Genomic DNA, 16902 nt, shown 5'->3' with positions numbered 1-16902 from the left:
TAAAATTATATATATAATTTAACATATGTAATAAAAAAGTGAAGATAAAAAGTTTCTTTTTATGATATAATATATTTCATAGTGTATTAGAATAATACTAAAATTATATTATTATATATTTTATTTTTGGCTTTATATTTTCCTTGAGATTAAAGTTAATCACATTTGTATAATTAAAAAATACAGAAAAATTAATATAAAGTTTGATATAAAATATTGCTGTGGGACCATTCGCATTTCGGACAATACGTCGAGACGTGACAAGCAAATTCCACGTGGACATAAATGACCGACGCGAACATTGCTTGAGAATGTCCATGTGCTTTTGATTATAGTAATTACGCGCGGCGTGGGTAAACTGGTGTTTAAGACGGGGATATTATCTGTTGTGGAGTGAAGTCCACTCTGTACAAGTCACGTTACACCTCCGAGAGCACAGCGATCGTAGAGAGCGTATTATACGCGTTTCGGTCTTTTTCTCCTTTACTTTACTCATATTTGAATGAACTCCCCTTCGCCCATCCCTGCGCACTAGTGAATTACAGACTCAATCTGTTTTGGCATAATTATACGAACAATGATGATTATAACAAACGTAAACGGAATAAAATGAGCAAGAGCGCGTTTCCAGAAACGATTAAGAGTAATTGTCCTATGGAAATCTACCACGACTCGATGTCACGAATAGTCAGATGAATGCAGTTTCAAAGTGCATCGGGAAAAAATTTGAGTTGTTTTATTCTTTCGCTTTCTATTATACATAATACACTTTACAAAATACAATATTTGCTCCTACGTGGTTCTTTATCCAATCTCATTTAATAAAATTGTTTTTGTGATCGCCGAATTTTTTATTTCAAGTGAAAGTAAAAGTCGTTTCCCATCTAGCAAAAAGAGTAGCTATTCTCTCATACTTTTTAATTTCTTGCGTAAAATAGTATCCAAGATTCTTGTAGAATTTTTTAATGAAAAAATATATATAAAAATACCAGGATTTTTCATTTCAAAAGTATATTATTTTATTAATGAGCCAGTAATGCAAATGTTTAAAATAATAGAAGTTTTTTTCCATTTTTACGATTCGTAAAATATATAAAATGTGACATCGTATTTTTGCATGATACACATATACACATAATGAAATATTAAGAAAAGTATCTTAATCTTTTCTTCTTTCTTGAATTCGACATTTGTAAATACGCCAGAAAGTTTCGCTGTTCTCTTCAGGGTGGAAATTTGATTCCGGTTGCGCGGTCTGAGATACAACCGCGAGGGGCTTCCTCTCTTCTTCGGGGTCTCTCGCTCCCTTGCGCCTTAAGCGAGTCTTACGCTTACTTACGGACTTACGGACTTACGTCTGGAACGACGCGCGGAAGGAAGAAGCCAGAAAGACGTCTCGAAAGGCCCCGCGGGCTAATCGTTCTAACGAGATCATGCTATATTATTCCGACTAATCTTTATTAATCTCGTTTCCATCTGAAGAGCGTGCGTCGCGTTTCCGCGAGTCTTTCGCGGAAATTAACGGTAAGTGATATAGGTCTCCGGCCTGATTCGATTTACGTGATCATCTCGTGATGATATTCATCATATCAGTATTATGAAAGATCAAGAATAGAACAGTTTTTTATCTCCAGGAAGATTTAGTTGTAGATAAGAAAATGGATGTTTATCTCAGGGCTTTATTTTGCAATTTTTATATTTAAAATGACGATAAAATTAGCTACAAAAATTTTTTATATAAAAAGTTTTTATAAAAATGTTTGGATATAACCATGCATGTCAAATGTTTAAAGTAAACCTTGCAAGATATTTAATTAAAGATAATCCGTTCTTTTTCTAAAACTTTTAATTATACATTTATTGTGAGACTATTTATATAATTATTAGCGATTATCAAAGCGTGTAAAAAGTTATACCGAAATATATAGATTATTTTGACATCTAAACGATTGTATCCAGATATTTTGCAATCATGCAAGTGTAAATAAGGTCACGTCGCGCATAGTACGATTATCTCGGCTATGGGGCGTTACGTATGGTGAAACGGACCGGTATGATACTCGCTCTGCGATCGAGGTAACGTTCTGGAACACAAGGCGAGTCTGAATCACGGCGCGACGTGCCGTTTGATCTCGCTAAGACGCCCGCTAAACACCATTTTACACCGACAGCATATCACGAGAGTCGAACTTTCTAATCGGTAACTACGCGCGCTGCTCGATATCGCGGAACAACGTTTCATCTTCCTCGAGAAGAGCCTCTCGACATGTATTTTCAATCGTTTACCATCTCGAGGATGTAGGGCATAGGTAAAAGCGGCAATGGAGAACGTGCGAATAAATATTTGTAGTTCTTTGACGAATGAAACTTTTTCCTCTCTTTCTCTCCAGACGGAGAGAGGCAGAGCAAGAGAGGGAGAGAGAGAGAGAGAGAGAGCGAACAAAATTTATTTTTTAATCATTAAGAGCAAGAGATTTTTTTTCTCAGTTAGAAATTGAATAAAAATTCGGAAAAGTACAGAAAATATGAAGATCTTATTTTATAAATAAAAGTAGATTTATAAATAAAATTATAATATATAATACAGTTATTGTCTTTTTATAAGATTTTTATTGAAAAATCTTATAAAAAGACAAAGTTTATTATTACGCGCGTATACTATTTATAATATTTATTTATTCTATATGAAAGATGATTAGAGAGATTATCTTTTGAAAGATAAGTTTACGTGGAGAGAAAGAGATAGAGATCGGCAAGTTATATTTACTTCCCGACGACGATGCAATGTGCCGTATATCGGATAGGCTCCGGTCTGTTTCTAAGAGCATGCACCGCACGCTCTTAGGTAGAGCGCAAGGTCTTACATCGCCAGGACGTCGGACACGGCACCGGCGTGCGTACGTGTGTACGCGCCGGGCATAGAATTACCAAGGCGCGACTTACCTGGACGCATCCTCTGTGACCAATTATCCCGCTAACGAACCCCACGCGTTTGCACACCGCCGCCGGCCGGGCTAATTAATTATAACAATGTCGTTAATTTTACGCGACCGAGTCGAAATGTTACTGACCGAATCGCGCGCCAGCTCCTTTCCTACATAACTTCCATCGATTGTTCGCTCTCGCTGTTAAAAATCCGAGTGTATCGTAAAAGACTTGAGGAATTTGAAATAAAACGAGACTGATGCATCTTAATGAATTATTAATTCAGAAATATCGTTGAATAATTCAGCATACCTTTTCTTTCGGCAATTATAAATATTAATTTTGTCGTAAATTTATCTTTTAAACATCAACACTTAAATTAAGATCGCATATTTTTGAGTGCTTGAACTAGTATTAAGGAGGGAGGGAAAAAGAAGAAGAAACATTACAAGCTTTTCAAATAAAACATTTAATAAATATATTAGATGCTTTTATTTATCTCTTTTATTTATTTATCTCTATCTGTTATTATATTATAATAACAAATTATAATTAGTATCATGTCTTCTCTTTCATTTCGAAAAGATATAGTTCATTTATATGACACAAAAATATATCATTTTTAATGATTTATTCTACTTTTAATTAGCTTTAGTGAAATTCTTAAAATATTTCACACATAATAATGTTTTTTAACTGTTAACATTCGCTAATTTGCTCTATCGCATCTTCTATTTTCCAAGGACAAATAATTAAGAACGTAGCATGCGAAACGAGATCATAATGAAGGGAAGCTCGTGATGCAGCAGTTATAATGTAGAAGAGCATGGTCCGCAATCGTTATCCCTTGGCCTTAATACCACCTCTTGCATATCTTCTTGTCGGTCTTATTATTATAATTACTGTCATTATTCGCCACAAAGTCGCTCGTACCAAACATCGTGACTCACATCTCGTCGCGAGTATCGCCAACGAGGATCGCTCGCGATCGATCCCGAGCTGCGCTTTCGTATCGGCGCGATTAGCGCCTTATCCCGTACAAAAAGATAATCGAGAGACGAAGTGGAACACGGAGTGTCTTTATCCAATCGATGACGATTCGCTCGATCGTTATTTCCGTTTGCTTAAAGCTTGATCAAAATGCAGCAATTTTTTTTTCTGAAATTATATGATACGCGTCTCTTTTAAAAAAAAAAAAATCCTGTATTTCAATCGGATACGTCTAATTGAAGAGCAATTATGAAGAAAATGCGAAAATTACTCATTATTTTGCCGTAATACTCGGTATGAAATAATAACGAATCATTTCCGCGCGCATTTTTATTATTATTTTTTTTTTTTTTGAGCTAGCACGTCTGTTAATACATAAGGTTATATAATCCATTAGAAACTGGTATGCGAGGCAAAACAGAGCAAATGCGGTTTTATGGAAATAATAATAGATACATCAAGACGATACACATGGTTGTAAATGCACATATTTATGAAAGCTATGCATTATACAATATCTTCTTTTTTATATGCAAATTTAAATGCGATACCTTTTTGTGAAATTTTTTATTTATTGTAACTTTTATAGTAAACTATCTTAATTTTATAGTAAGTTTCTTGAACTATAATCTTAAATATCTAAAAAAAATATATATTTTTTTTTGTAACTTTTTAATTTAATTTTATTTTAAAATATTTTATTGTACACACACACATATATATTCTTTTCTTATAAAAATTATTATGTCTTCTATTAACAACTTTTTATAATAATTAGAATTAAATGAATTTCTACCAAATTTTTTAAGAATTTAATTAAATATGAAAATTTGTATATTATGTTAGTAAAAAAGAGAGATTACTTATTATGTGACTACATAAAGTATCACGCTATACCTGATTTAAGCAACGGATTTTTAACCAAATTTATATTTTTACTGTTTTCGTCGCATCAGCAAATTAATACTCATCGCATCCACAATGTTCAAAGTCTACAAGTGCCAAAGTACTTTGTCAAGTCACGGCATTACGACGATGTAATTATGAGTCACGATCAGTCAATTCTCTTCGGCATAATCGCGTATCACGGTGCGTTCGACTCATATCTCATCACGAATGACTCCACGTTATCTTGCCGTGCAATTTTCCAGGAAAAGTCGTGAATTTTCGTGTGACTCATCGCCCGTAAACGATGGATCTTTAATTAAATCGCTTAGGAGACCGTCAATGATGATTTTCCGAAACGTTGACTCGCGCGACGTTTTCGAGATTACTAAGCGACACCGTGTACGAATAATGACAAGCGGAAACGCTCGTTGCAAGAAAGACGTGCGCGAAGCACCTGTGGTTTGTTGCCATAACCATAATGTCCGCTTCGCACGACTGTGATTAGGAAGATAGAGATCTTTTTCGGAAATTACAGCTTTATTAAACCCTCGCGAAATTTAATGTGTGAACAACCTTTTGTATCTAATATTCGTTAACTTAAATGAAATTATATATATATATATATATATATATACGTAATATTAAAAGATACAGAATATTTAGAATAAAAACAAAATTAGAAGAAAATTAACACGTATTATTTTATCGAAATATTTCTACGATTTCCAAAAAATGTATATTAACATTTTTTTTCTCTCTTTTTAGTGAAAGAAATTATAAAAAATAAACTTAAAAAATTTTGTTAAATATTGATTTAATTTTGATTTTTATAGATACTTTAGACACTACATACCTTGCAATGTATAAGTTGAAATAATTGTCGTCGTTTATTTAAAGAGAAGATGAAAAGAAATTAGGGGAGTTAATATATTCTCTCGTCACTCTCTCTCTACGTGTTTCACTACATTCCACTCTCAGATTCTCCTTTCTGACTCTCGCGCACATTCTTGAATCCTTTTTACTCGTCTCTTCGCGAGCATAGTTATTTTCTCGCGATCCTCTCATACGAGTTGCTTCATTCTTATTGAGACTGCAACATTGAGAGCTGTCTAGCATATTTTATCAAGTAATATTTTATTTTTTCCATTTAATTTTTTTATTTTATTGTATCGTATTATTATCTTCTTATCTTTTATCCGAGCATTTCGCAACTTTTTTGCATCTCAATATTTCCCGATATATAAATTTACTGATTTTCTCTGAAGTTTTTCATACACATTGTGGATAATGTTGCCGATAATTTTACATATCACGATGAAGGGTGAATCGATTAATATGCGAATTTACGCGTCAATGAGGAAGACGTCGCGTCAATTTTGCGACGTAATTATCGTGGCCACGACTATGAGTAACGCACAACCTATTAAAATTAAATCAACTTCTCATTAAGCGCGACAGTAAGCCGATCAGGCCTCCAGGCGGCATCTTTTTTGCGGGATAAGCAACAGCGAAATACTGTCTTCGTGGTGTTAATATAGAATAGTGAACGCTTACTCTTTCGTCTCAAATGGGACCTTAATTAAGGGAATTGATCGAATATTTCGACAACTTTACGTACTACCTTAATCAGCAATATCCTTTATTTTCTACAAAAGTGCTCCATAAAATTTCTCTTACAAAAAAAAATCACAGCTATTGAAAATCGATTATCTGAAATTAAATCGTGATTAAAGAAAAGCACGGAAATTATGTTAAATTATGTTTGTGTAGCAAGATTAATAGTATATTACTCTGCAATGCTCAGCGATAATACACTCTGTTACAATATATAACACCGTATGTACTGCCGTATATATAAAGCATCTTTAAAATTTTATATTTTTAATCGCGCATTTTAAGTAGCAAGCCTAAGAGGGCAATTTATGCCTTTTAGCTGTCCAAGTACTTAAATCCACAATTGAGAGAGATACCATATGACATCAGTCTGACTGAATGGATTAAGGTTCTTTCATCGATGCTCGTGTGATAGTGAGGATTTGTTCCTCCAAGAGTTGGCACTCGGAACGCGTCATGTCGGCCACGAAGGACTAGTGCGAGCAATGAAAATTCAACGACGCAAGCAATTTGAGCTCGCGGCGAGCGTGCAAGCTGCAATCTGAAAGTATAAACGGTAGTTGTGTGTGCTCGACGAGAGCTTACTTTCTCTCTCTCTCTCTCTCTTTCTCTCTTTCTTTCTCTTCATCTCCATTCGCTCAATGTTTCTTGCTCTTTCTCTCGTTTCTCTCGCGCTACCACAGAGCTCACGTGTACTGCGTGGTCGTCCGGTGGTTGGCTCGCACAGAGTAATCGCGTAATTTGCGTGTAACGATGCAATTTGTAGTTATGGCGACCCGGCTCTCCTTCTGTCTTTTTTCTTCCCCCGCTCCTTCTTGGCCGTTGTTTTTTGCCGCTACCGGCGACATCGACGTCGGCAACGACAGGGATAACGGCAGCGATAACGCTGGACCAAGGACCGTAGGTTTTAAAGACGAGAAGGACTCGTAGATTTAATGCGAGTCTGGATCGGTTTCCATCTCTCTTTGACGAGTTTAATTTTTCATTTCTTATTTGTAGAAAATAAGATTCAAAATTCTGGAAATGAGATGCAATAATAATTTTAGTCTTTAATACAATCATAATTTTGTAGATTATATTAAATAAGAGAGAAAATATTTTATAAATAAATTATAGACATTATACAATTTTTAATTCTACTTAATGCAATCTCAAGTATATCTATATATATTTCAATTTCTATCGCGATACTTCTTTGAGATTACATTATTATCATTTATATTTAACGCCGATTCATATACATAATAATAAGACAGTTATTAAAATTATTGGGGAAATATCCATATTTTAATAAAATTTCTTAATTTTGATTTATTCATAATTTACGATAAAGGGTGATAATTTGATCTTACTCGTCAAAAGGGACATTAAATAGTTCATACCCGGATCACGGCGGGACTCACGCTTTTCTTACGCGATCGCTCGTGTTACCGATATCGCGCTCTCTATCTTGACGGCGAGATAGAGGATGCCTCCTCAGGATCTTGCGCGCGAGAGAACGAGAGCGTCAAATATAGTGAGCTCGCGAATGACTTACAGATCGCGCGAGCGAAGCCACCACCTCTTTATCTCGATTTGAAAGTTCGTGCGCAGCGGGCGTCCTGTTACGATATAAATTGCCGACTTAGCTACGGTAACTACTTATCTGTGTGTACACGTCGTGCCATCGATCGTGATAGCCGACTTCGGGCTACACCTAAGGTTGAGCCTACTCTCGCGAAGTGTACACGTAATCCTTATGAAGTACGCGCGCGATTCTTTACATCGCGCCGCCGTTAATTCCACCCCGCGCGGATTTTATCGCCATCCGCTGAAATAATTTCGAGCGAAATTACGATAAAGGAACTGCGAAGTTTATACCTGATAACTTTGTAGTGTCGTAATTATTAACGTCTCCGGCATTTAAGAGCAATTTCATTAATCAAACTATGAGACAGGGACAATATACATATGCTCGCGAGGAAAGAGAGAGAGAGAGAGAGCAAATGTCGGAATTTTGTTTTCGGCAAAAAAAAAAAATACGAAATAAATTTTAAAGAAAATTTTAAATATATATAATTATATATAATATTCCCTATTTTTCACTTAATATATTCTGAAAGAATTAGCCTTTTAAATTACATCTTTAGAAACGTTTCGCAACGTTCCCCATGCTTTTAATACAAGATTTTTATCAAATCTTGAAATTCGTTTTTCACGAATATCACTATTTCGCTTTTATACGTAAACACCCCGCGCGGATTTTATCGCCATCCGCTGAAATAATTTCGAGCGAAATTACGATAAAGGAACTGCGAAGTTTATACCTGATAACTTTGTAGTGTCGTAATTATTAACGTCTCCGGCATTTAAGAGCAATTTCATTAATCAAACTATGAGACAGGGACAATATACATATGCTCGCGAGGAAAGAGAGAGAGAGAGAGAGCAAATGTCGGAATTTTGTTTTCGGCAAAAAAAAAAAATACGAAATAAATTTTAAAGAAAATTTTAAATATATATAATTATATATAATATTCCCTATTTTTCACTTAATATATTCTGAAAGAATTAGCCTTTTAAATTACATCTTTAGAAACGTTTCGCAACGTTCCCCATGCTTTTAACACAAGATTTTTATCAAATCTTGAAATTCGTTTTTCACGAATATCACTATTTCGCTTTTATACGTAAACTTGTTAATTTAAGCACTTCCTGCAGAGATACCTTCGATTTTAGGATCACCACTCACGCAGGTGCGCGCGCGCTCGCTCGCGCGTTTTATCCGGCGGGGTCCGTTTTAATTAAAACCAACGCGCGCAGCCCGATCACCTTTTAACCCCGGTATCGCGCGCACGCCGGCCGGCGCTGGTCTGGCTCACGTGCGTGTCCCACGTGCTTTTACGACGTGGAATTATTACTCGCTGTTTATTAAATTGAATTGTGTCGCACCACGTCATCACCCCGTGGCCCTTTATCGGACCTCCTCTCCCCTTTCGCCCATTATCCACCACTCCATTACCACTCGTAATTAAGCTAACCACTCATTAAGAAGCTACGAGCACGACCGTTCGCGCGCCAATCAAAGGCCGGCCGAGCTATCGATTTGATATGATTGCTATTACGGTGCATTTGCCTTTACAGTTTTTTTACGTATAAAAAGATGATGGGATCTGAAAGGATTAATATAGTCGAGAATAAATATATTCAAAAAGGATAAATATTATTTTATATTCTTAAGGGATCACAAGACTTTAGTCTGTATATAATTTCAAAAATTAATTTTGTCCAAAATTCTTTAAAAATAAATTACTCGATAATAAGTTGTTCAGGTGCACTTGTTTAGGTCAATCTGACTGGTTTATTTATTCATATTAATTGCATTGTTAATTTATAAACGACATTAAATGATTTTAATTTTGTCGAATTTTTCTGAATGAAAGTAGCTTTCATAGAATAGATTTTCCAGCGAGATTTTCTCGTCAGGGACGCGCGTTTCGCGGAGTTATCGAAATCAGCAGTCACATCAATTCCGTGGAGCGGTAACGGGAATAATGCGGCGAAAGCCCGCTTTGTCGACGCGATGACGAAGAAGAGAGAGCGCCGGATACTCGATCTCTCTCGACTGGACGGCTACTAATAGGATTTTCGTGATCGTCGGCACTTTCGAGAGAGATACTCGGCTCGCTCCCATAAGGAGCATCGCGTATCTACATACCTATATTGAGTGGCGCGCGTGTGTGTGCGGGCCGCTATTGTGCCAGATCGTGCATCCACCGTAACTTAGATCCGCGCTCCCTACGTTGACCTTAAAGGTGCATCGGTCTCGTTGCAACGTGCATGTTACAGAATTTGCGTAATCACGTATCATCGAGTTTGAGTCTTCCCTTCCCCCTCTACCCTTTAGTTCTCTGATCGCGCTACGCAATCTTCGTCGTTTTTCGACGCGTATACCTTTATGTGCACGTACGTGTGTACGCGCGAGATGTATCCAATAACAGGAGAAACTTATCGTGTTATTCCATAAGCACTCTGGTACCGTCACGTTTATGGCTGCTCATACACGCTCTATCAATAGGAATCTGCATACCATCTGCATTTAGATAGATCTTGATTTCAGCACGTGTTAGCTAATAATCGCTTATGCTTTATCGATGGTCGATTGTACTAACTTCCGTCTTCCGCGATTACACCATGAGTATTGCGAATTAATATGAATGTTGGTAGAAAAGAAAGATAATCTCTTATTGTGTCGCAGCGATGTGGTTAATATTTTTATATAGAAGATTAAACACACGAGATGACTAATCTTGTACATGACATTAATGGAGAAAGTTTTATTGAAGTATTGAAATTTAAATTGCGGACTGCTGAATTTTTACAGCGGGAAATACATTTTTATAGTTGTATTTCAACAAGATCGAATGCCGTGTTATATAATTTTAAAATGTTAAAGGAACATGCTATTTTATAAGGAATTAAACATTTCTTTTCATATTATTTAATAAATTTACAAGATTATAAGGCTAAATTATGGAAAATTAAATTATATGTATCCGAGAAGATAATTATTTAATAGATTTAAAATTTATTAAATATATACCAAACTTAATCTCTGGAGGATTTAAGTTTAACAAACTCTCTTTTTCTTTTCAGGATGCAAGAGTTTCTTCAAGAGGAGCGTCAGGCGGAACCTAACGTACTCGTGTCGAGGGAACAGAAACTGTCCCATCGACCAACACCATAGGAACCAATGTCAGTTTTGCCGCTTGAAAAAGTGCCTGAAGATGGGCATGCGCCGGGAAGGTATGCATTGTACTGAACCCTTTTTGAAATTTATTAGCGATAGATCTCGACTGGTGATCATATCGAGGCCGCCGCAACATTTTAATGGCGTTGTATGGGTTCGAAATTTTTTCGAGGAGAAAGTTACAAGTGCCAAGCTGTAGAGAAAAATTGTTTATAAAATGTTATTACTTTGGACAACTTTTTATTTAATTCTTTTTTTATTTCATGTTTTATTTTAATTTATGTTGTTTGTCACTTTAATTATATCTACATTTATTACACTTTTTCTCTAAATGGAAATGATTAATCGAAATTTTTCTCACACTTTTTGTTGAAACCGAAATCTCGGGATATATCTTTTACATATCTTGAGATATATACATATATTATTGCATTAAGTTTGGCACTTGAAGCGTTTCTCCTAGGATCTGTTTGCTTGTTCTGTCGCATTCACATATCTTTTTTGTAATAAAAGAGTGAAAAGTCGTCGCGATGAGGCGATGTTTCTCCGATATATGGAGCAAGCTTCGAATGGAGGTTTAAAATGGCATAATAAACACGTGTCTTGGGATCGCAAGTGCAATGACGAAAACCTCTCCGTTTGTTCGTCGCACTATACTTCGAGAAGAAACGCGCGCCTCTTAATTCGATTCGAAATAAGAAACGAAGCACTAAATTCAATTTTATTTCGTAGTTTGTTCGAAGAGAACAATGCTCTTTACGACTATCGGTTAAAGAGCCACTTGTTTGATCGCGATATCTACAGAAACATCGCCGACGAACTATCGATCCGTTGATAACATTTCGCGCCGTGCGACTCGCTATGATCACCCGTTAAACTCTCCGTCACACGGCCTGTAAATCGAGCTATCGTGATTGGTACCACGTGTTATCCCGATCGAGCTGCGAGATTTATGGCATTACGTACGTTATACTTACGTAATATTTTATTATAATATGTGATAACTAAAGACGTCGTATATATCATATAATATGACGCTATATAAACTTTTAATTGTTATAATTTACTATAAATGTGTGTTCGTTATAATTTATATATACTCGGAATTATTTCTGTAGATTTTTTAATTTCTAAGAGAGCGAAGGCAAATTGTGTTTTTTTCTAAAGTTTACGCGTTGATTAAGCTTACAAACTATATGGTTTTAATCCCTTCGCGAGATTAAGTCTTCAAATTATCCTCTTCTTATAAAAACGTAATTTCGACAATGTCTAAAGGACATTAGTATCCCGAAGCGTGCCGGACTCGCTTTCGGCGCACTCAGCCGCGGCAGGAACTTTTAATTGCAGTCCGTAAAAAAGGCCGGAAAGGTTCCCACGCCTTATCCCCGCCCGTGATTCCACGTTCCACCGCTCTTGAACTTGGCTACTCGCATCGCGCGCGATAACATCTAACCTTGTTCCGCCGCTCGTACAGGGGGGAGAGGAGAGAAGCATACTCTGGTCATCGGTTCTTTCTCTCTCTCTCTCTTTCGCTCAGGTTTGCCCAGGTGTATATACCCACTTCCGTCCGAGACGACTTGGCCGTCCATCGTGGCCGGCGCGGCCGTCTGTCTGCCCCGAAGCGTGCTCGCGCCACGATCGTAAACCCGGTAAATCACGCGTTTTTACGCGTTATCGGCCGCACGCGTCGATTTCGCACGGCTATCGATGAGAAACGCGGAAGGATATCGATGACTCTGCGCGTTGAGAGGAAAATGGGGAGATACAGCGAGCGAATTGAGTTGAATTGTTGGCTCTCGAACTATGACCAATCAATCGAAAACATATTATCTCGCATCTTTTAGATTTAGACGTTACATTAACAAATCGAGAAAGATTAACAGTAATGAAGATAAATGACTATTTCTAGGAAATATTATTTCAAAGACTGCTATCGCGCTTGAAATTTAATTTTATTGTACGTTACAATAATTTGTTGTCACAGATTTCTCTTTTATCATAGCCTATAAAAGATTCGACTTTTTAAGCGAATTTATATTCAATAGTTTAATTAAAATCCTACTGAGAAAAGAGAGGAGGAAAAGGAGAAACAACTTTTTTATAAAATTAAAATGAACATAAATTCCTTCAACATTTCTTTATTTTATCTTAAAATTTATTTTTCCAATATTCTTAAATTTTATCTTGTTGATGTCTTCCATTACCAATTGTTACATATTAAAATCTTGAGACCGGAACAATTGGCCTTCGTTTCACTCAGGTCTCCTTCGTTCGCGACTCAAAGAAAGCGCACGACTTCCCAGACGCGCCGCACATTCTCTAATATTATGAACGAAAGAGAAGTAAGCACTTCGCGAAAGGGAAACTCGCGCACGATTATTCGCACGAGAGACGGCGGCACGCCTGCCCGCGATGCAGTTTTTCCCACAGGAACGTAGACACGAGAAGTGCAGAGAAGACGTCGCGTTTTATGCCCTGTCACAGCGACATCCGCCCATTATCCGCGATGATGCCCCGGTCTTTGATAATAATTCGAGTCGCTCGCGAGCGCGGGGCACATAACTTTGTATACACTCACCTGGCCCCTATATGTGCCGTATATGCTCACACGGAAGACGCACGGGAAGGAAAGAGAGGAAGAAAAAGAAAAGAAAAGGATAGATAGGAGAGCGGAGGAAGCAGAGGAAGAAGAAGATGAAGAAGAGGAAGAGGCGGAAGAAAAGGAGAAGGAGAGTGCACGAAGGGCGGAGGGCCGCGGGAAAGAGAGGGTGATATGGGCAAGGGGGGTTGCCCTGTACCGCCGGCAGCAGCAGGAGCAGCAACAGCAACGGCAGCGCAACGGGAGAAGGTAGAGAAGGCGAGAGGTGGATGAAGGGGGAGAGGACTTGAAGGAGCGAGAGGAGAGAAGCAACGGGGCGGAGAAAAGAAGGTGGAAGAACGACGAGAGGAGGGATGGAAAGGGGAAAGGAGGACCTAGAGGGAGGGGAGGGACGATGGTCCGAGGTCAGCGGGGTGCATGACCTTACCTCGGGGGCCCCTTCCTTCCGTGGGGCCCTCGAGGCAGACAGGATGCGCTGAAGATTACCCCGTAGATACTGTCCGCGATGATTACAGAAATCTAGGAAGCCGCTCAATTTAATTAACCCTTAATTGCGAGCGCTCGGGACGGGATGGTGCGTTTACTTCGGGACCCTGGCGCTTTTCCCCCGTCTTCCTTTTCTATTCGAGGATGATGATAATGATGATGATGATGGTGTGGTGGTGACTATGGCCGTGTGTACGTACGCGCGACGATGCGTGAGTTATCGCCCCGCGAAACGCGAAGTGCAATTTATTTTAAAGGCGAGAACGAACAAAGTGTGAGCGAGTTGAAAACGATGCGTAGAGACTCGCGTTGCAGATCTTTATTAACGCTAGAATGATTATTTGTAATTTGTTAGACCTCAGCTGAATCCAATATCCGTATCTTTCAGATGTGAAACGAACTTTTTAAACACTATTGATGAGTACAATCTGTCAAGTTTAATATTCTCTCTTATTTACAGTAGGAAGTATCGATTTTTATATTTTTATTAATATATAAATTTATTAGTTTATTTTTATTTTTATTGAAAAATATAATAATATTAAAGCACATTTTTGGAGGCGTAAAAACGATATAAAGTTCTCAGAAAAAAATGTTCACTAATCTAAAAAATCTAAAAACTAAATAAATATGCACAAATTTAAAGCAACCAAACAATAATGCGATAAGAAACTCATAAAATTTTTTTATAAGTTTTTAAAGTTTTTAAATATATACTTTAAGAGTTCTCTTATCGCTTAATCATCACATCTGCAGTTGACTGACACATCGACTTTTTTATTCTAGTTGTTTTCAAAGATGTTAATCTCAGTGTGTAGTTCTTCGAGCGCTTAAATCACCCTATATATCATATTTAATTTTTCTTACACGCGTAAAGTGCCTTTTGAGGGGCCGAGTTTTTCGAACTCGTCTTCGTTATAATGAAAAAAACATGTGATTAGTCGATTTTTTTCTGGTCTGCGAGTACGGAATTGGAGATTAGTTTTATCACGTTGAGGCGCTCTTTAGTTAGTTGGTCGCGTAACTATCGAGTGTATCCATCGCGATACACCGATAACGACTCGCGACTAGAAGGCCCCGTTACGTACTTAATACGCTCGTTAAAACGAGGAACTTAGAAACGTATTCATTCGCCGGCGCGCACGTTTCTCCCATATTCTCGCAATAAATTTGTACTGTGTATTTTACAACCCACGGCCGTTAGTTCGCGCCTGTTTCGATATTTTTTTCTTCTTTAGAGAAAAGAGAAAAAGAAAAAAAAGAAGGAAAATAACAGTGCGCTCAATATATTCTCTGCGCCAAAATGACCAGCTCAGTGTAATTTATGCGCGTGCTGAAGTAATTAACCCATTTACACACGGATGTATATTTATTCCACGTGATTATGTCGAAAGAATCATAGCTTTAAAAACATGTTAAAAAAATATAGTTTCGATATTTCGGTTTCCTCTTCGCGATCGTAAAGATTTAATGATAAAGATTTAACACATGGATTATAATTGGCAAAATGAAACAAGCTAGCCCGTAAAAGAGAAATAGTTTATTAACTCTACTATTTTAATTTTTCTGAGGTGCTTTCTTGTCAAAACATCATATCAAGATCTTTAAATATTTAAGTTTTATAGTGCACGAGAAATATAAATCATTTCTCTCAGAAGATATTAAGAAACTAATTTCTCTGCATTTTATTAAAGAAATTAAATTAAAAATTATATGTTATAGCATTTTATTATCTCTATTTATTTTTTTTTTTTTTTTCACCGATGGTTCGCGGGATTATTTTAAAGATTTCAATAGAATACTTTTTCTCATAAACGCGTTCACCCACCGTGTCATTGCGACATTTTTTCCGTAACAAGCATGAATATACATATCTCGAATTTCGTAAACTCTCACGTGGACGATGCGCATGTAGATACGTATCGTCGAACGTTCGTTAATGCCGTAACAAAAGGAGACAGGACGCACGCCGGCGACGAGGAAGGTGATTGTGGTGGGAGCCGAGAGAGACGTGGAGAGAACTCGAGAGGCAAATAACCCTAATTTCATCGTCGGAGACCTGCATTCAGAAAGTCATTATCAAACGACCGTCCCACACGCCCGTTATAATTACAGAAATGTATCGAATTCTCTCTCTTTCTCTCTCTCTTTCTCTTCCTTCATCTTCACTTTGTTCTGCCTCTCTTTATCTCTCTGCCTTTCCGCTTTTGCGCGTTTTCTTTTCTCCAATGCTCCACCGTTCTTCTCTTTCTCTTTTCTTTTCCTGTTCTCACGTTCTTTATTTACACGCGTTTCACGCCAATCATTTGCTCCGATCTGTACGCATACTTGTCTCTTTCTGTCTGTGTTAGCTCGTTTCGCTTTCTTTCCGACTGTTTACCGGTTATGCGATTTTCTGATAATTACCTAATCCTACGCAGTATCATTTATTTCTTCGATTAAGCGCTCCGGTTTAGTCCTTTCAGTGAAAATCACGTTTTAAATCTAATGGCAGTTATTTTGAACTAATTACAGATTTCGAAAAGTGTTACATTACTTACAGTAAGTTTATAACTCGAAAGTAGCAAGAACTTATGAAATATTACTAACTTTTAATTATTCTCATTTCTCTCTTAACAATCCAATATTTAAAATTTTTATACCTAGTTTATTTAAATATTAATTATATTAG

The 16902-nt window shown here is 37.1% G+C and overlaps 1 protein-coding gene across 1 annotated transcript in view; it reads left to right on the top strand.

The window, feature by feature from the left end:
* The window catches only part of LOC115238631 (steroid receptor seven-up, isoforms B/C-like), a 79190-nt gene that overhangs the window by 29043 nt on the left and 33245 nt on the right, over positions 1-16902 (top strand). Inside the window, exon 2 of the mRNA XM_029812620.1 lies at positions 11053-11202. Within this exon, the coding sequence (XP_029668480.1) occupies positions 11053-11202 (150 nt within the window). The remainder of the gene's footprint in view (positions 1-11052; positions 11203-16902) is intronic.

This window comes from Formica exsecta, unplaced genomic scaffold (genome assembly GCF_003651465.1).
Source record: "Formica exsecta isolate Colony F162 unplaced genomic scaffold, ASM365146v1 scaffold352, whole genome shotgun sequence".
Taxonomy (NCBI): domain Eukaryota; kingdom Metazoa; phylum Arthropoda; class Insecta; order Hymenoptera; family Formicidae; genus Formica; species Formica exsecta.
Note: the sequence above shows the minus strand (reverse complement) of the source record. Positions and strands in the feature narration are given on the sequence as shown.